General features: G+C 49.6%; 1 protein-coding gene across 3 annotated transcripts in view; it reads left to right on the top strand.

The window, feature by feature from the left end:
* The window catches only part of Galnt12 (polypeptide N-acetylgalactosaminyltransferase 12), a 28,761-nt gene that overhangs the window by 5,342 nt on the left and 2,866 nt on the right, over positions 1–20,553 (top strand). Inside the window, exons 2-9 of one of the 3 annotated variants that reach the window (XM_039111024.2) lie at positions 4,415–4,584; positions 7,449–7,578; positions 8,066–8,255; positions 11,544–11,729; positions 12,412–12,529; positions 13,801–13,977; positions 17,935–18,066; positions 19,723–19,836. In XM_039111024.2, the coding sequence (XP_038966952.1) occupies positions 7,491–7,578; positions 8,066–8,255; positions 11,544–11,729; positions 12,412–12,529; positions 13,801–13,977; positions 17,935–18,066; positions 19,723–19,836 (1,005 nt within the window). In that variant the 5' untranslated portion in view covers positions 4,415–4,584; positions 7,449–7,490. Of the gene's footprint in view, positions 1–4,414; positions 4,585–7,448; positions 7,579–8,065; positions 8,256–11,543; positions 11,730–12,411; positions 12,530–13,404; positions 13,497–13,800; positions 13,978–17,934; positions 18,067–19,722; positions 19,837–20,553 lie in introns of those variants that run through there. The other 2 variants (XR_005504746.2, NM_001426999.1) reach the window with 2 other exon arrangements.

Consider the following 20,553-nt stretch of genomic DNA (forward strand, 5'->3'; position numbering starts at 1 on the left):
GTTATGTTCTTGTCTTTTGTTACTTGGTCATTTGTTTTAATTTTACAACACAGGGTTTCTCTGTATCTCAGGCTGCCCTGGAACTCACTGTCCCCCTACCTTGGCCTCTCGAATGCTGGGATTACAGGTGTGACACACCACACCTGGCTTGTTAGAATATTTTTGTTCTTTTGTTTTTTGAGACGGGGCCTCACTGTGTAGGTCTGGGTGGCCTGGAGCATCCTGTACGGCTGACGATGGCATTGAACTCCTGGTCCCCATGCCTCTACTTCTCCAGAGTTTGGATCATAGGCCAGCACTCACTAGGTGTCCTGTCTCAGCCTCTGCCTGTCTCAGGCCACTGACGTTTTTGCTGAATACAGTGATGTTGGTTTAAGGATCTCTCAGCTTGGTCTTCCTGGTGGTTTATTTTGAAGGATGGATTGCTACAAAATGTCACAGTTTAAATAACAATGGCCGTTCTATTATTTCACATTTCTATGGTTAGGGGTTTAGCAATACTGGGTGGGTCTGGCTCAGAGTCTCAGAAAGCCACCTGATGCCTGGGTCTTGGTCATCTGAACACATGACGGGGCTAGAGATTGTGACCCCGAGATGGCGTACTTACCTGGCTGTTAGCAGCCTCTCTCCATGCGGCTGCTTGAGTATTCTCACAACATGGCAGCGGCCTTTCCTCTGCTGCATTACACTGTAATGTGGAGGAAATGTCACCACCTTCTCTCTCCTCCTCCTCCTTCTCTCCCTCTCCATCCTCCTCTTCCTCCTCCTCTTCCTCCTCCTCCTCTTCCTCCCCTCCTCCTCTTCCTCCTCTTCCTCCTCTTCCTCCCCCCTTCCTCCTCTTCCTCCTCTTCCTCCTCCTCTTCCTCCTCCTCCTCCTCTCCCTCTCCATCCTCCTCTTCCTCTTCCTCTTCCTCCTCTTCCTCCTCTTCCTCCCCCTTCCTCCTCTTCCTCCCCCTCTTCCTCTCCCTCTTCCTCCCCCTCCTCCTCTTCCTCTTCCTCTTCCTCCTCTTCCTCTTCCTCCTCTTCCTCCCCCTCTTCCTCCCCCTCTTCCTTTCCCTCTTCCTCCCCCTCTTCCTCCTCTTCTTCCTCTTCCTCCTCTTCCTCTTCCTCTTCCTCCCCCTCTTCCTCCACCTCCTCTTCCTCCTCTTCCTCCCCCTCCTCCTCTTCTTCCTCTTCCTCCTCTTCCTCCTCCTCCTCCTCTTCTTCCTCTTCCTCCTCCTCCTCTTCCTCCCCCTCCTCCTCTTCTTCCTCTTCCTCCTCCTCTTCCTCTTCCTCCTCCTCCTCCTCCACCTCATGTCTTCTCTTCTTGTATGGCAGTTTGAAATATATCCACAAATTCTCTGATGTTATTCCCTCTGAGGCTGGATTGGATTCTCGCCTTGAATATCGGCCAGACCCCTGTATGACTTACTAGATTTTCCTGATGTTGGTGCTCTTGTGTCTATGAATTACAGCCTGGGGTCTGAGGGTATCGCTCCAGCCTGGCTTCACAACAGTCCATGCTGCTGCAGCTGAATTTTCCTTGAGTACCTGAGCAGGACCCTGGGATGCAGCGGGATGATAATGTGGAGCAGGCTGAGAAGAGCAGCCCCCTGCCTCACACAGAGTCTCTCAAGAGGCCATTTGTGATTCTAGAGAAGCCATTACAGTGATTCTAGAGAAGCCATTACAGTGATTCTAGAGAAGCCATTACAGTGATTCTAGAGAAGCCATTACAGTGATTCTAGAGAAGTCATTACGGCGATTCTAGAGAAGTCATTATGGCGATTCTGGAGAGGCCATTATGGTGATTCTGGAGAAGCCATTACGATGATTCTGGAGAAGCCATTACGGTGATTCTAGAGAAGCCATTACAGTGATTCTAGAGAAGCTATTAAGGGAATTCTAGAGAAGCCATTACAGTGCTTCTAGAGAAGCCATTACAATGATTCTAGAGCCAGGCTATGGCCATGGAGTCTCAGGGCTCACTGCAGAATCGGTTTTGGCATTTTTCCTGGGGACTTGGAATCTACTAGAAGACCCTGGGAGGAGAAGGGAAAATTGTTTGGTAGGAAGGAGTGCCATATAGGATGCCTCCTATTGGATGCAAAGAACGAGCCAGGGCCTCCCAAGAAGACCATTGGATGTAGACATCCGGTGGTGTGTTCCCAGCCTTGTTCTCTGTGAGCTGAGCATGCTGTTTGACATCTCTGAGTCTCGTCTTTGAAACCAAACCCGTGAAGCTGGCATGGGATACATGTTTTTTATTTTTAATTGTATATATGTGTGTGCTGGCAGGCCCAGAGATGTTGGATCCCCTGGAGTTAGAATTCAGGAGTTGTGAGCCTTCTATTATGGGTGCTGGGAATCAAACTGGGTCATCTGCAAGAGCAAACAGCACCTTTAACCACAGAACTGTCTCTTCTGCCCAGGAAGTGGTCTCAAAGACTTCAATGCTGAATTTTATGTAAGAGGGTCCCACATTCTTTCCACCCTGGAACCCCATTTTGACATCTCTGAAATGAACATGTTCTGTACCATTCAATTGGCAACATTTACCTTTCTGGTTCATGAAACTGTGTTACCAATCTGCTTAGCTTTGATGAATTACTGCAGCCTGGAGCTAGGGTAGCCTCCAGCCGTCATTCCATTTCTAGGGTATGGCAGAAGCAAATTTATTAAGGAACAAATCTTTATCTTGTAGGGATACATATCAAAGTAGCTATGGATGCTGTGGTATGCAGGATTTTCTTTTAAAACAGCCTGAGATGAGGATGGTGGGAGATGGGTAGTGACCGTGGGCTGTGTGCTGACAACTGTTGATGCTGGGCCTGAGTCAGTGGAATCATCTGATCCTTCTGCCTTTTATGTTTGAAAAACTTCAAAGTGGAGTAAAATGGGAACAGTGCCAGAGATCAGTCACACCTGCAAAGCGCCCCCACTTTGTTTTGAGGGGCGTAGGTGTCTACCTGGGTTTTTGTTTGTTTGTTTGCTTGTTTATTTTTTATTTTGTTTTTTCCTGAGTCAGGGTTTCATGTAAACCAGGCCGGTGAAGATGACCTTGAACTTCTGATCTGCCTCTCTTTATGTCCCAAGACCATAAGCCTGTATTGCCCGTCCTGGTTTATGTGGTACTGGGGTCAAATCCAGGGGTTTGTGTGTGTTGGACAAGCACCCCAGCCCTGAACTTCATCATGAAGGTCACCTCTGCAGAGGGCCCACTACCTCACTAACTCTGGTCACTCCCGTCCCTCTCCTCCACCCGTCCCACCAGAGGATTCTCGTCCACTACCCTCCTTGATTTTCTTTATTACATGGGTCATTTTTGTCATGATTGATTTGCTTGCATGATCACTCCCCCAGAATGTAAGGTCCATGGATAAAAGCCCTGGCCTATTTGGCGCATGGCAGGCAATCAGGAAGTACTTGGTGACTGCCTGAGGTGGGCCACCCAAGCATTGCTAGTTGGTGGGCAGCTGTGAGCTCTGCTGCTCTGAGTAGCTCTGTGTCTCTCCAGTCTGTCGCTTACCTGTCCTTTGAGGCCTTCTCTTGGAGGCTGGGAAACTGGTATCGTGGCTTATTTTCTCCCGTGTAGCCAGCTCATCCCGTGGCACGGTTCCAGGGTCTAAAATCTGTGCTTATGACATCACTCCATCTTGCCATCATCACTTCCTAGTAATTTCTAGGCCTTGCCCCGTAGTGAGTGCCACGGCCCTGAGGTGGCTCTGAGGATAGATTGTTGTATCTTCAGTGCTCGGTGACACAAACTCCTGAAGAAGCAGGGAGATCATTGACTCCCAGGAGCCCTAGTCAAGCCCTACTCCTAGGGCTAGGTGGGCTCAGTTTCACCCCCAGAAGCTGTTCCCTAATATCGTAGTCGTGTATCTAACTTACGTGCTCAGCTTCCCACCTTTATGAGGTGTCATGACTTCTGGATGCTGGGGAAGGTGGGCACAGTCCCTGGGTGACAGGAATCGTGTGAACTGCACCTGTTCAAATGGAGGAGACCTGATGCTGGAGGTTTACCTTCCTAGAGGAGATCAGGGCTGAGCTGCTCTTGGAGAGCATGGGGAATTTTCCAAGTAGAGATGGGAGGAAGAAGCAGGAACTGCCAGGAGGAGGGAGCAGTCTGAGCCAGATCCCCATTAGAATGGGGAGACAGATAGGATTGCTAAGGCCTGAGTGAGTGATGGTCTCCCTCCCTTGGGTCCCGACTAGTTTGTGTTGCCCAAGGCTTGATATTGCTTTACAATTTAAAACCACCCTCCCATTAGCACATGTTGTTATGGTTACAGCCTTTCTTGCGGAAGATCCTCTGGTAGATTATTTCCCAGGAGAAGCCTAAAGACCAGGACCCGTGTCCCCATCATCACTCCGTGCCCAGTGCTGTAATCCCTCTGGCTTTTCTGTTGTTGAAGTTTCATTCTGTTTACAGGTGCAGAGAGGTGAAATATGATTATGATAACCTGCCCAAGACATCTGTTGTCATAGCATTTTATAATGAAGCCTGGTCCACACTCCTTCGGACAGTTTACAGTGTTCTCGAGACTTCCCCTGACATCCTGCTGGAGGAGGTCATTCTGGTAGATGACTACAGTGACAGAGGTAAGCCCTGTATCAGGATGAAAGGGTGACAGAAGACAAGACGGGCTAGGTATGCCCAGTGATATTTGGGGCATACTCTAGGGTCAGCTATTGGCCAGTGGAGGGGAGGCTGTATGGGGAGCTCAGCCAAGTTAGGGAGGGCCTCGGAGGTCACCATAAGGTATTGAGATTTTAAAAGTCTGGTAGGAGCTACCCAGAGAGCTTTAGAGGGACAGGTGGGTCATCAAGAGGTCAATGTGTGGGGTTGGGGATTTAGCTCAGTGGTAGAGCGCTTGCCTAGCAAGCGCAAGGCCCTGGGTTCGGTCCCTAGCTCCGAAAAAAAAAAAAAAAGAAAAGAAAAGGAAAAAAAAAGAGGTCAATGTGTTATGTGAGGAATGGCCAAGAATGGGGAAGGGAAGGGAGGGCAATCACAGGACAGTCTTGGCTTAGCTGGGACTAGTGTATCCATGGAGTGATCTTGGATGACTGGCTAAAGTGGGGTCTAGAGATAACTGAGGGGCATTACAGTGTAAAACCGTGTTATCATCCTGGGCCATTGTGCACTCAGCAGCTGCTACCTGTGGGCTGTGTTCTGGGCTGTCTGACTGCAGGACAGAGAGCGTGCTCAGACCTGCGTGTGTGTTGGGCTATTCTCACAGACGTTCTGAATCACAGAGATTCACCCGGGGTGACAGGAGTTTGGTATAGTAGGTCAAGATGATGGCTGGACTTGTCCTCATCTAACGCATGTCTTCCCCTGGGGGATTCTACAGCTCCAGTCTGCCTGGCTTGGGCTAGCATCTCACATCCCACTCATTCTGGTCTGCCAGAAAAGTTAAAAGGTTGCAAGTTTCCAACCTTTTTCCATCAGGCAGAACATCAGACAACAGCCACGCCTAGCTGCTAGGAAAACTAGAAATTACAGTCTTTATCTTGGTGGCGGTGAGCTCAGCTAGAATCTCCTGCAGGAAGGAGACTGAGGAACAAGCAATGGTGTCCTTGCAAGTCAGGCTGGAGTTTGGTGCTGAGGGCAGCCTGGGACCCCTGAACTCCAGGTGGAGGAGCCCTGGGTCTGAGGCAAGCTCTACCATAGACTGACCACACCATCACGGTGCCTTGGGAAGTCACTCATATTCTTCAAACCTCAGTTTCTTTTTCTTTTTTTTTCTTTTATCTTTTTTTCGGAGCTGGGGACCGAACCCAGGGCCTTGCGCTTGCTAGACAAGCGCTCTACCACTGAGCTAAATCCCCAACCCCAAACCTCAGTTTCTTATCTGAGAATGGATTTATCCACACCTCTGTCAGGGAATGACATTGAAAAATAAATGAGGTCACGTGCAGCCCGTTCATATATCACACTGAGGGCTTGGATCCCACCCCAACCCAGGGACTTCCAGCTTGGAGCTCTGGCCTTTAATGAGTTCAGCCTCTATAAAGGAAGTAATAATAATGTCTACAGTGTAAGATCACTCACTGTGAGGATTAAATGAGACGAGGCTAGGGATATGTGTGGTGTTAGTGCCTGGAGAATACTCAAGCCTCCTTGTTAGATGGTAACTTCTGTTTGTATGAAATGTCTTAATTGTAAACTTAGCTCTTGTCCACCACACCAGCACCGTTTATTGACCAGATGGACCAACACCAACACCAGGACCAAAAGGCAAATATCAGATTGCTTACTTTAACCTGTTCGGAATTAGACCATTCCCGAGCTGATAGAAGTACAGTGTACCCTCCTTCACAGTGGGGAGCGTTGAGCCACCACTGTCCTTCTCATCATGGCTACACAGAGAACAAGGGAAGAGCCGAAAGGCCTGGGAGGCTGTTGGCAGCCCTGCTTGCCTTCTCTTTGCTTACCAGAAGTGATTGTAGGGTAGGGGCAGGGTGTTGGGGGTTGGCTCTTCAGTTCAGGAGGCAGCGCAGGTCCGCCCAACGTCAGTTCTGGAAAACCCACCCGAGCTTAGGCAGCCGCACCTGTGTCTCGGTGTGTGCGCATCACCCCTGTGGTTTACTGGCATGGCGTGGCTTGTAAGGGCACCCTCTTCATTTCTGCTCTCCGCTCACAGGCAGTCATTTAGAGCTTAAAGAGAAAGCCAGAGAGAAATGTTTATAAGCGTTGAGCACATTTAGAGAAATGTTTTCATTAATTCCGAAGTGAAGTAGAACATTCTCTGATGGGGGAGAACTTTGGGAGAAGAGGGAAACGGTCTTTCTTCCCTTTCTGTGGTCCAAGTGGATTCCCATCCCCCTCCCTCGACCCTCTAGGGTGTGACTCCTTGTCCTGGAATTAGGAAACCCAAAGGCTAGTTGTGTCCTGTCATCTCCATATATAACCTCTTCTGCAGACCAAGTTGTGCACATCCCCTTGACAAGCTGTGGTCGCTGCTACTCTAAAAAGTGCTGATTCCAAATAAAGAAAATGTCTACTGCCGTAATTATGTCTTAGGCAGCTTTCCGTTACTATGACAAGATAGCTGATGCAGGCCACTTAGGAGGGAAAAGAGGTTTCTTTGGCTTACAGTTTGGGGAGTTCAGTTTCTCAGCTTTATGGTGGAAGGCTGTTGGTGGGAAGTTATGCAGAAGCCTGCCTGGGGCTGGGAGCAGAGGGGGTGACAGGAGTCCTGTGTCCCCCTGGAATGCATTCTCACAGCAGCCTCAGGGCCTCCCCATAAGCCCCACCTCCAAATGTTCCACCAGCTCCCAACAAGCACTGTCCCGATGATGAAACTTAATCTCAGTGTGTCCATAGAGGCAAGGGACCATAGTCAATGGGTTTCAGTTTTAAATGTGCACAAGTCAGCCTATGAAGGACTTTTAAGTAAAGGTTTATTTGGCGACTGGAGACTGGGCTCAGTGGTTAATAGCAGTCACTTGTGTTCTACCAGAGGACCTGGGTTCGGTTCCCAGCACCTATCTGATGGCTCACAATGGTCTGTCACTACAGTTCCAGGGGATCTGACCCCCTATTTTGGCCTCTGCAGGCAACAAACATGCACATGAAGCATGAATATACAGGTAGGCCAGACATCCATGCACATAGCAGTACAAATCAGTGTTTGTGCATGTGCGTGTGAGTGTATGTGCATCATGTGTGTGATGCCCTTGGACGAGTGCTAGATCCCCTGGGATTGGGAGTTCCAGACGGTTATGAGCGGCCTGACATGGGTACTGGGAATTCAGATCCTGTCCTCAGGAAGGGGACCTCATATTTTTAACAACTGAGCCCTTCCTGTAGTCCCTTATGAAAGACTTTTTAGCATCCATTTTATTGAGACATATTCAGGTACCATAGCGCTCACTCACCTGAAGCGCATGATTGAGTGTATCTGCAGTCAGGTCTCTTCCAGCCTGACTTTTGCTCTGGGCGTCCTGGGTGACAAAGAAAAGGAGACTTCTATCCTTGCCGTCTGAGGGGATCGGGGAGGCACTGGGTGGTGGGGGCTGGGATGCATGCTCTGCCAAAGATGTGGGGCAATGACCTCTGTTCTGTTTGTGTCCACAGAGCACCTGAAGGAGCCCCTGGCCAACGAGCTGTCACAGCTGCCCAAGGTGCGCCTGATCCGTGCTAGCAAGAGAGAGGGCCTGGTGCGAGCCCGGCTCCTGGGAGCCTCCGCGGCCAGGGGCGAAGTGCTGACATTTCTGGACTGTCACTGTGAATGTCATGAGGGGTGGCTGGAGCCTCTGCTGCAGAGGTGTGTGGGACACCCACGGGGTAGGGGTGCCTGGGTGGGAGCAGGGACATTCATCTTGGCTGCTGGGCGTGTCCAGTGCCCTTCAGCGAAGTCTCTGTGCTGGTACAATGGTAAAGGAGGTGGCATGTGAGAGGTGCTTGGACATGGCAGCTTGTGGGGGTCTGCTACACTGCCAGCTTCTCAGAGCAGACCTATGGAGTGTCATCAGCCCCAGGCTTACAAAGTCGTTGTGGACTAACACTTCATGGGGATAAGCCCTTGGACTCTGTTTCAAGCAGGGCTCACTTAGCTGTGGATACTGGAGTTACCCAGCATTCATTAAGTACAACACTTGGGGTCCTTGAAACTCAGAGACCCTAAAAGAGGGGTGTGTGTGTGTGTTTAAAAGTATTTGTGTATAGTACTAGAAGTTGTGCTAAGAGGTTTATGTATGTGAGGCATATCCCTAAAGCCTGCAATTTTTAAAAAATACTAATTTTTTTAAATGTCATGCAAGTACACATGAGCAGAAAGAACTTAGCCTGTATTTTCACCTTTATGCTAGTTTAGTTGTAAAGTAAACTTTTTAGTAATACACATATAAACACACACACACACACACACACACACACACACACACATCTTCTAGGCGTGTCTACACTGTGGTTTTCTGTTTCTCCCTCTCCCAGTCTCCCCAGTGTCTACTGTGGAAGGCAGGAGTTGGCTAGCAAGCCAGGAGTTCCCCCAGATGGAGTTCTGTCCAGGGTCCCCTCTGTAGGCCGATAAAAGGTCAAAGGTGTCATTAGCCAGCCTTGTGGTTTCTCTAGGGCTGAGCTAGAGGCTGAGGTTGGGGTGTATAGTGTGCTATCTGGAATCTTGCCAACAGGCTCCCCTGTCTCTCTCCCGCAATGTGCTCATAGATGGCTACCCTTGGCTAGTGTGAAGTCTGAGGACGCCATCCTTCCTCCTGAGCTAGTGAGCTAACAATATCAGAATGACAGAATCTTAGAATATCAGGGCAACTCCTTCCTGTCAGCAAGGCCACCCTCAGTGAGGAACTCTCCACCCTGCAAGTCCATTGGAAATACCCAGGGGACATTTGCATCTGACTCTTAGGGTTTCACTGGGCTTCTGGATGTATCAAAAGCTCACTAGGACTTGGGCACACACTGGAATTAGACCCATAAGGCTGCAGACGACTGCAGACTGTGCCTGGCAGTCTTAGCTGTATCATTGCCCTTTGCCTCCAGGCGCCTCTGGAAATACGTGTCTGGGTTGTCGTGTCAAAGACTGTTCTTGGTGTGCTGCAGGTGTGCTGAGTAATCAATGTTGTGCAAATTGAGGGTTCTGCTCCTAATGCTGGAAACTTCCCCACGAATGCAGCTTCTAGCCCCCCAAGGCAGAGTCTGCACCCACGTATCAGTACAGCATTTCCTCGGGTTCCCCTTTGTCTGAAGTTGGGCTCTCTGTGGTTTCTGACGGCTGAATGACAAGTCATGAGTTCCTGTGGGACTTGGGCCTTGGTAAAGGCCAACAGCCAAGCAGGTCTGCTCTTGGTCTGCTCCACCTTTCTTTTTTTTTTTTTTTTTTTGGTTCTCTTTTTCGGAGCTGGGGACCGAACCCAGGGCCTTGCGCTTCCTAGGCAAGCGCTCTACCACTGAGCTAAATCCCCAACCCCTGCTCCACCTTTCTAACCTCTGTTTGAAGAGGTGGTGTTGACAGACGCACCATCTGCAGACTCTTCATTTTAGTCAGCTCCCAGGTTTGACCCTGTATCTAACCTGGCCGACCTGACCTTTGCCGGTCTCACCTCAGTTTGGCGTCTCTCTGACTTTCTCCCATTGATCAAGGGCAGGGATGGCTCAGGTCTGCTTCTCTGTTTCAGTTGTCCCCCATGCTGCAACTCTTAGGTTGGAAACGTTCGAGATAGCCTCCCTCCCCACCGTAAGCCAAGGAAATGAGTGCCCTACCTCCCCCAGAGGAAGTTCCCTTTCCCTTCGTTTGTGTGGTTGTCAGAGGCAATGGCGTCACTGAGGAGGGGCATGCTGGTGAAAAGTTGAGTTTGGATGGTGTTCGTGGATAGCGAAGCCAACACACACACAGGCCGATGTGTGCAGACACACAGACACACGTTAGCACGTTTTGTTTCACCGCGCACTTCCCAGTAACAGGAGAGAAAAGCAGTGGTTCCAGGTTCTCAGTCCCTGAGCTTACAAATCCTCATTTTAGTCCTCTGAGGACAGAGCTCCATCTTGTTATCATAGAGGCAATGCTTCTGAGACTTCAGGTGACTTGGCTGATAACAATATAGCAAATAAAGAGCAGGGTTCAAATCCTTAGACATGAGGTCTGACTATAAGCCTGACCTCAGGCTACCCCCTCCTCCTCTTCCTTCTCCTCTTCCTCCTTCTCTTCTTCCTCTTCCTCCTCTTCCTTCTCTTCTTCTTCCTTCTCTTTTCTTCCTCCGCTTCTTTTTCCTCTTCTTCTTCCTTCTCTTCCTCCTCCTCCTCCTCTTCCTCCTCCTCTTCTTCTTCTTCTCCTCTTCCTTTTTTTTTTTTTTTTTTTTTTTTTGACACAGTTCCTCTCTCTAGCTGTCCTGGATTTCACCGTGTAGACCAGGCTGACTTCATACTCTCAAAGATCCATCTTGTCTCCCTAGTGTTGAGATTAAAGGCATGCCTGGTACATCTTCTGTTCTTAAGAAAATTCTTCTTATTAAAAAGAAATTACTTACATCACCTTTTGAGAAAGCGTGAGAGGGAGCATGCGTGGGCACCTCACGCTGAATGTGTGGTAGTCAGAGGACACTTTGGAGGAGTTAGTCTCTTTTTCCACCATGTGGGTCCCAGGGATTGAACTCTGGCCATCAGGCTTGGCTACAAGCTCCTTTATCCACTGAGCCATCTTGCTGGCCAGAGATAATTATTTCTTGAAGTTAGGATGTTTCATTATAGTGGAACTTTTTGCACTCCTGAGAAATTGAGCACGTGCTTTTTTTTTTTTTAAATCACCTTTGATATTCATATACCTTGACTCTTTGAAAGGGAGTCAGATTTAGCCAGAATGTCCACAGACAGGATTAGAGAAGATAGAGTTGTGGGGTGCTCCTGTTTGAACTCTTCTCCCCCTTCTCACCATGCTCCATGGTGGTCCCCCAAACATGACCAAGAACCCTGAGTGAGGGAGGTGGGTCTTCTCACCCAGGAGTGCTTCTTTCTTGCTGGAAGAGGGACAGTCACTCTGGAACTCCTGCTGCTCCCCTTGCAGTCTGCAGCAGACAGGTGAGATGGATGTGCTGGGTATTTGCAGGATCCATGAGAAGGAGTCGGCTGTGGTGTGCCCCGTTATCGATGTCATTGACTGGAACACCTTTGAGTACCTGGGCAACTCCGGAGAGCCCCAGATTGGAGGCTTTGACTGGCGGCTGGTATTCACGTGGCATGTGGTCCCCCAGCGAGAGCGGAAGTTGATGCGGTCTCCTATTGACGTTATCAGGTCAGGCTAGCCTTCCTGGCCCCTCACCTCAGAGCCTGTCCTAAGGGAGGGATGGCTGGCTGTCGACTTCCATTCTCTACCTCGGTGTTTCCCCAGAGCGTTTATCTTATCAGATATCTTTGCTGCACAGATAGACTTTATATTGGTATGTTTTAACTAACTAATTAAAAGTTTTAATAGGAGGGAAACATGCACCAGCTAAAATTTGCATTTCCCCCTGGTTGTGCTGTAGGTCAATTCTGCAGGCAAGGGCTGGCTTCTCAGCCTCTGACTTCTAATGTTCTAAAAAGCACATGGGTTTCTCCTGCTCCTGGCCCTGTTCATGTCGTGAGGGGAGGAGGAGCGGGCATTCCCTTCCTCTGCTTCAGCTCACTTCTTCCCACAGACCTGGCCTCCTCGGGAAGCCTGGTTTGCCCCTCCCCACCCTTACCACTGCCTTAGAAGGTTCTGAGTGGCCTTTGTTGACATGTGTCACACGCAGAGGACTGGCCTGCTCAGCTCCCTCAGACTGTGGGGTGTGTCTGAGCCTCCAGGCTCTCCTGTTGCACGGCAGAGTGTCAGCTCAGTGTGCTTCTGGCTGGATGAATGGCCTTCACGGACAGAGACTCCAGGGGCGAGTAGTTTGGCTGTTCGGGAAGGCGTTTGCCTCTTTCATTGAAATGTAGGTACCACTTTTTTCTAGGTCTCCAACTATGGCTGGGGGACTGTTTGCTGTGAGTAAGAGATATTTTGAATATCTGGGGTCTTATGATACAGGAATGGAAGTCTGGGGAGGAGAAAACCTTGAATTCTCCTTTAGGGTGAGTAGTCTTCTGTTTTGACTCATTTTGTGTTCTATTCTCTCTCTCTCTCTCTCTCTCTCTCTCTGTCTCTCTCTCTCTCTGTCTCTCTCTCTGTCTCTCTCTCTCTCTGTCTCTCTCTCTCTGTCTCTCTGTCTCTCTCTCTCTCTCTCTCTCTCTCTCTCTCTCTCTCTCTCTCTGTCATATCTCCCTCCCCCTCTCTCTCCTGACGTCCCTCCCTCTTCAGCGTTGGAGGTATATCCAGTTACCCTGTAAGACAGTGACAAGCACATCTTATCAACAGGCTTGATGTCTAGGTGGGGAAGGGGTTGTTGCTTTTACATTTATGTCAGACTTGGGCTGGAAACAGCATGGCAAGTCTCCTAGTTTCTCTCTTGCTCTAATGCTGGAGGAAATGAGGCTAGGAGTGGGGATGTGACTCACTCAGACCAGAGTCCTGGGCCCACCTCTTAGGTCTGCTTTCTGACCACCTGCTTAGGAGGGGCCTCTGCATGCAGCACAGCTGATAACTGTGGGGTTCCCTGTACAAAGTCAGATGTTACCAATTTAGCCTGCGGTCCGGAACTTGCCCTCTGTGGCAGGCCTTGCTGCTGCCCTGGGAGCCCCTCCGCAAAGCCTTAGCGTCTCGGTGATTTCCGAATCTTACATGTTTAAGAATCAAAACTTAAATTTTTTAGCAACGTTTTGTCTGTTGTCCTACCCTCTTAAAAACAGTTAACTGAGAAGAATCTGACCTCCCTCCTGCCCCAAAGTATTCACACCCTGCGTTATAAACACCAGATGCAAGGCTCGTTCAGAACGCCTTTGGGAAAATGAGGCCCCAAGTGACCTGAGTTTTGGGTGTGATTCTAACAGTGTTTCTGCCTCTTCTCTAGGTGTCAGGATACTCTGCCTCTTCTAGAAGCTTCCTCTCTACCTTTCAAACCTCTCTTCTTCCTTGCTGCTTTCTTCCCTTCTGTGGCATCAGGTAATGAAGGCCGGTCTGGCCGCTGAGGAAGTGGGTTGCTGGAGAGGTCTCTAGGCCCACCCCAGTCAAGTGCATGAGCTATCTGTATCGCTTGGGCTTGGGGTTCCTGGCTCCTGTGTCGTGTCCGTCTCAGGGCTGCTTTCTCACTCTCTCCCTTTGTGCTAGGTGCATGCTGGTAAGTGGCCTCTATCCCCACATCGGAGGATGAGAGCCTCAGAGGGTACCACCTCCTGACTGCACTCCCCGTGGACCAGCAGCCGTTCCTTGCTCACTGTGTGGCCTCTCCTCTCCTCCTCCATTGCAGATCTGGCAGTGCGGTGGCACTCTGGAAACACACCCTTGCTCCCACGTGGGCCACGTCTTCCCTAAGCAAGCTCCCTATTCTCGCAGCAAGGCTCTAGCCAACAGTGTCCGCGCTGCAGAAGTGTGGATGGATGACTTTAAAGAACTCTACTACCACAGAAATCCCCAGGCCCGCCTGGTGAGTCTCACGCAACGTGTACACCGTCAGCCTCATGGGAACCGAGCCCCGAAGTCTGGCTCCCCCAGCAAAGTAGATCCGGTTCTAAGAACAGGGAGCAAACTGTCTTTCTGACACAGCCTGGGAAAGCCTGTTCTTCCACGCATGGGTATGAGTACTATGTGATTCTCACTCTCCGCAGAGCCACGTTTACAAAGCCACTGCAAATACTGAGTGAGTGATTGTCATGCCATTGCTTCTCGCATTATTAGCTTCCCGTGAGGCTCGGACAGCCAGTCGGGACTGTTGTTACGGGTATCAGGACATACATGCATTCTTTATTTATTTATTGTTGGCCCATCAGCGCTGACCTCATGGCCAAAGGCAGTGTAACCTATGTCTGAACAGTTACCTACAGGTAATTTTCTGTGAGGCACATCACAGCCTTCTGTTTCTTCCATTTATTTATCGGTGTGTGTGTGTTTTTACGCTTAGGTACAACATAATATTTATGTTGTGGCACATGTGTTGTGGTCAGAGGGCAACTTTGGGGGAAATTGTTTCTCTCTTACTTCCACAAAGGTTCCAGGAATCACACTCATGTTGTCAGGCTTTGTGGCAAAGTGCCCTCACCAGCTGAACCATCTCGTTGGCCCTGTGTCACTTTTCTAACATTTAGGAACTCGAGAAGCAATGACTGGCGGTGACTTTAGATGGTTTGTGTCTCAGGGTTTTTTTTTTTTTTTTTTTCTGTGAACAGACACCATGACCAGGGCAACTCTTATAAGGACAACATTTAATTGGGGCTGGCTTACAGGTTCAGGGGTTCAGTCCATTATCATCAAGGCAGGAACATGGCAGTGTCCAGGCAGGCCTGGTGCAGGAGGAGCTGAGAATTCTACCTCTTGTTCCAAAGGCAGCTAGGAGAAGGTTAATTTCCAGGAAGCTAGGGGTAAGGTTTCAAAGCCCACGCCCACAGTGACACGCTTCCTCTAGCAAGGCCATGCCTCCAAATAATGCCACTCTCTGGTCCAAGCAAATTCACACTACCAAGCTGGTAAAATCAGAAGCACGATGTGAAATGCAAGGCCCTCATAGGTTGTGTAAAAGACACACTTACGGTGTGAGTGCAAATCAGGAGGGCAGGGCGTGGCCTTGTTAGTCCTTCCTGGGAGCACATGTGTTGAATAACTTGGAGGTATTGTTTGTGGACGTCCATGACAGTGCGACTGAACATGGAGGTACAGAACTAGAGAACAGCCGGGTTTGTCTGTGCCGGCACAGTCACTCTGGGCTGTTCAGTGTCACCTGTTGGCACTGGGGCAGGGGTCTCGGCTTCTCTCTTTGTAATGAGCTTGGTCGAGTCCACGTGCTCAGGGTGGAAGTTTAACATAGTTTGTTGTCTGAAGTTACTGCTCAGAGCACACCTGCCTTCTTAGCCTGCTTGTGTCCTTTCAGAGGCTTCATCCTACGCTCTCCGGAATGGTTCACGAACCTACAGCCTTATCCTTCAACGGCTAGATCCCTGTGTCCTTGGAATCCAGCCATACACGGAACTGAGCCCATAAACCATGTGGGGAATGAGGCCCTATGAGAGCAAGCGAGCATCTCTCCTCAGGACCATAGCTCAGGGGCTGTTTATGCCTCAGAACCTCATTCTGTCCTTGCTGTAGTAGGGACCTATGGATCTGCCCAACCTCAGCCCCTACCACAAGGCTTTGGGTCCATGGCCTCTATATACCACCAATCTTTGTATATCAGAAGCCAGCTCTGCATACCTGAGGACTACTTGCTAACGCAGGAGGTCCCCAAGACAAATGCCCTGGCCCTGGATGGAAAATTCTCCCAAGGCCTTCCTAGTAGCCCTTCAGGGTAGCTACCAAATTCTCATTTTATAGATTCGAAGCCTGACATACAAGAGGGCAGGGGAGGAAGAGGAGGAGGAGCGGAGAGGGGAAGGGGAAGGGGGAGGAGGAGGTAAGAAGACTGAGGAACTGAAGGAGCCTACCTAAGGCCTGTTAGCTCAGGGGAGGTATCAGCAGGCCTGGGGCCTTCGTGCCAGGGTGCTTTTCTCAGTTCGGCTGAACCCAGGAGCCGTCAACCTGATCTGCTGCATGGCCTTGTATCTTAGAGGCTCCATGTCATCTGCCTTGGCTTTTTCTGTCTTGCCTAGAGCAGCAGGCTAAAATACCTGCTCCTCACTGCCACCCAGCCTGGAACTCTGGGCTGCTATTCTCAAAGTGCACCCCCTCCCCCCAGAACATGTGACCACAGTGTTGAATGTACTTGCATGCTCAGTGCTTGTTGGCTTTGTTTGAAGATGGGCTTTGGTCAAAGCTGGCCACAGTGACTTGTTAAAGAAAGGACTTGTGGGGCCAATGAGGTGGCTCATGAAGGGACTTGCCACCAAGTCAGAAGACCGGAGTTCCATCCTGAGGATCCACATGATAGAAGGAGTGAACCAAGTATCACAACTTGTCATCTAGTTTCCCCATGTGCACACACATTGACAAAAAAAAAAGTTATTAAAGAAAAGTACTGGGGAACGTTGTAGAAGTTTTTTAATCCTGACCCGGGGTTTTCTACCCCACCTTGTCAATTCCTGGAGAAAAGATACAACTTATTTACAGGAAGCCTCAAACAGCACGAGAGCTGGGCAGATATCTACCCTCCGTGCTGTTAGGATCTACTTTCCTCTCAATAACCCTGAGTTACCACTTACGTGTCTCATCCGGGCTCCAGCTGCCCAGCCCTTAGAGCTGTGCTTTCTTGACTCCTAACCCTCCTCCATCTTCTTCTCATGGTTCTCTTCTGAACCCAGGCCTGGGAATCCTAAACCCCACCTATGTCCCTTGTGCCTGGCTCTTGGCTGTCAGCATCTTTATTTACCAATTGGAAATAATTTGGAGGTGAGGCCACATAGGATGCACCGACTCCAGGTCTTGAGGGCCACACTTAGCATTGTGATAGAAGTGACACCCAGACATTTAGGTATGGCCGTCTCTTGGTGTTCCTCCTCAGTCTTCAGCGGCAGAGCACATCATAGCCTAGTCCTCGGGTGAGCGTTTGCTGTGCTGTCTGGTAGCAGGCTGTTTCCTTACTCAGACGTTCTCATTGGGGAGGCGTAGTGGAGTGTTTGCCTGTGAAGTCAAACTTCCAGCTTGCCTACCGCAGCCTTGAGCTCACATTAGTGAGTTAAACATTCAGCATACGCTTGTACTTCACTATTGAACATGCTGGTCACCCATGATAATGTCTAGGACACTTGCTTGTGTTTGAGAGTGAGTATAGTAAGAAGGATACAGCCCAAGTCATCCCATTCCTCTGGTTAGACTCGAGAATGGCCTGTGGTCCCAGAGTCCACAAGGGCACGCAGGTCCAGGAAGCTGATGCGGGGTTTTGAGTTTGTCTACCAGGCTCTGTCTGCAGATGCCTTGTCTCCTAACCCCCTAGCTCTGCCAGTGTCACAGTCTCCTGTTTATTGCCTATGATGTGACTGTCCCTACTGTTGAAGACTGAGAAGTAACCCCCTAAAAAGGACAAGTAAGTAAGTATCTGGTCACTTTAGGTTTCTTTTTTTTTTAAGATTTATTTATTTATTATATATAAGTACACTGTATTTGTCTTCAGACACACCAGAAGAAGGCATCAGATCCCATTACAGATGGTTGTGAGCCACCATGTGGTTGCTGGGATTTGAACTCAGGACCTCTGAAAGAGCAGTCAGTGCTCTTAACCACTGAGCCATCTCTCCAGCCCCACTTTAGATTTCTATTCTCCAGTTTTTCCTTTTGAAACTAAATCCCATTTGATTTGTTTTATGTGACTGTGTGATCGTGCCAGTGAGGTGCATATGGAGGTCAGAGGACAGTTGGAATTGTCCTCTGTAAGAGCGTGGATTGCACAGTAGCGTGACGTCATCGAGGGCAGGTGTGGACAGGCAGCCTGTAGGGACTCAGCATTCTGTTGTTTTCTCAGGAACCCTTTGGGGACGTGACAGAGAGAAAGAAGCTTCGGGCCAAGCTCCAGTGTAAAGACTTCAAGTGGTTCCTGGATACAGTGTACCCAGAACTGCATGTGCCAGAGGACAGGCCTGGTTTCTTCGGGATGGTAAGCGGTGGGCCATGAGGAACAGATGTTGCCTTGGGTCTGAACAACAGTCCTGGGGAGGAAAGCCCCCGTTTCTGAGCCCCTCAGACCTTGCCCATTTTCACCCCTCTGGTCTGATCGTGTCCTTACTGTCCTCTCCTCTCTCCTGGGCATCTGGGCCCTGGGTCCACAGTGTCCAGACAGGAAGGCACCTGGAAATTGTCAAGGGTGAGCTACCGTTGGCTGTTTAGTTAACTGGGGTGTCACGGTGCATGTGGAGATCAGAGAACCGTTCTCAGGAGCGGATTCTCTTCTGTCACTCTGTGGGACCCGGAGATCAAACTCTGGTCATTAGACCTGTGTGGACGTGCTTACGCCCATTGAGCATCTCACCAGTCAATTAATTGTAGAGAGTGGGGCTTAGGTGCTGTTTCCGTGTCTTAGTTTTTGCTAGTATTTTCCGATTACTTTGGCCTTAATGGCCTGACCAGTTAGTGATTCTCGGCACTTAGAAACAACAAAAGCAGCACCAGAGGCCGAGACTCACTTCTAGTCATCCAGAAAACCTTAAAAATAAAAAGAGGCCAACCGAGACCAGAGTCTTGCTTTTGCTGGGAGATAGACCATCTCCCCGTGGGCTAACTGTTGCCTCTCTGAGGTGATGCCGCTGTCCCATTTTGGATAACTACAAAGCCAGGGATCAGTGTCGAATCATGTTTTCAAGGTAAAAGTGGCCAAATGCACCGAAACACAGGGAATAGTGTAATGAGTCCTGTGTCTGTGACTCTAAAATAGTCAAGATTCTTTTCCTCTAATTCCTTCTTCCCTGCCCTACCTTGGTGCTGTTGGTGTCCTGTGATTTCCTTCTAAATACTCAAGTGTGCGCAACCCACCACATAACCACGAAGTCCTCCATATAACCATGAAGCCCACCATATAATCACTAAGCCCTCCACATAACCATGAAGCCCTCCACATAGCCATGAAGCCCACCATATAATCACTAAGCCCTCCACATAACCATGAAGCCCTCCACATAGCCACTAAGCCCTCCATATAACCATGAAGCCCTCCACATAACCATGAAGCTCACCACATAACCACAAAGCCTTGTTGCTGTTTACTGTACCATTCGGGGCACACTCCCCCTTTTCTCAGGTTGCTCTGTAGATGGTTGCAGATTCTAGTGGGGATCCACACACTGTGTCTGTCGCAGCTTGCTTTGGAAGGGTCTTTTAGCCCGAGCCATGCCTCCACATTTTCTCTTCCATGACTGTTTTTACCACGTTGAGAAGAAATGCAGATTGGTTGTGTGGGAACTATGTCACTCGTGGCTCTGTCTGTAAGCTCCACCTCTCTCCTCTGTATTTCTTAACTATGAAAGTGAGGCCACAACTGAGATGTTTGAGCCAGGGCAGCAGTAAGGCTATGATGGAGAGATAGAGGTGCAAGCTTTTAGGCCAGGTTTGTCATCTTAAAGTGGGTCCAAGTTCCCACCTGTCATCAGCATAGGAAAACATTATATGACTAGAGAGGGCTGGACAAGGGGCAGGGCTCCTCTCTCTGGGGTGGTCCCTGGGGCCTCGTCCTCATTGTGTTCTCCCCACCGAACATTGTGTGGAGTTCCATGGGTGTGTAGAAATCTAGACTGAGGTGACACCTCTGTGTCTTGTTTAGCTCGAGAACAGAGGACTAAGGGGGTACTGCCTGGATTATAACCCTCCCAGTGAAAACAATGTGGAAGGCCACCAGGTCCTTTTGTACCTCTGCCACGGGATGGGTCAGAACCAGGTAGGTGTGGGCTTGGATGGGGAGGGGGCAGGCTTTGTTGCTCTTCTTTTTAAAATACTTTTTATTGTATTTACTTATTTGCCCATGTGCGTGTATATGCCCGTGTGCGTGTATATGCCCGTGTGTGTGTGTGTGTGTGTGTGTGTGTGTGTGTGTGTGTGTGTGTGTGTGTACTCAAGTGTGCATGTGTAAGCCAGGACAGCAGGGGTCAGTTCTCTCCTCCCACCATGTGGGTCCCAGAGACAGAACTCAGGTCAGGTCACCAGAGCCTTTACCTGTCGATCTCACCAGCCCTCTGCACATGAGTGGGACTCAGCGGCAGAGCCCTAGCCCAGCATGTGGGGCTCACGGTGTCTGTTACTTTGGCAAGACAGAAAAATCCAGGAGAGTAAGGACTTATCTGGGCTCAAAATAAGAGGCCAGCTTAGTGGCCCAAGATACCTGGAGCCCTAACACAGGGTCATGGCAGCAGTGGGGTGGGGTAGGGTGGGGTGGTGTGGTGTTGCTCCATCCCACCTCCACTTATTTCCCCTAGAGAAATAGTTCTTAACCTTCCTAATGCTGAAACCTTTTAATACAGTCACTCACGTTGTGGGGACCTCCAACCGTAATGTTGTGATCATTGCTTTATAAGTACTTTGTAACTGATTTTGCTCCTGTGATGTGGATGTCTGAGATGCAAGCTGAGAAATTCTTGCCCTAGATAATCTGACACAT

The sequence above is a fragment of the Rattus norvegicus genome, chromosome 5 (assembly GCF_036323735.1).
Source record: "Rattus norvegicus strain BN/NHsdMcwi chromosome 5, GRCr8, whole genome shotgun sequence".
NCBI lineage: Eukaryota > Metazoa > Chordata > Mammalia > Rodentia > Muridae > Rattus > Rattus norvegicus.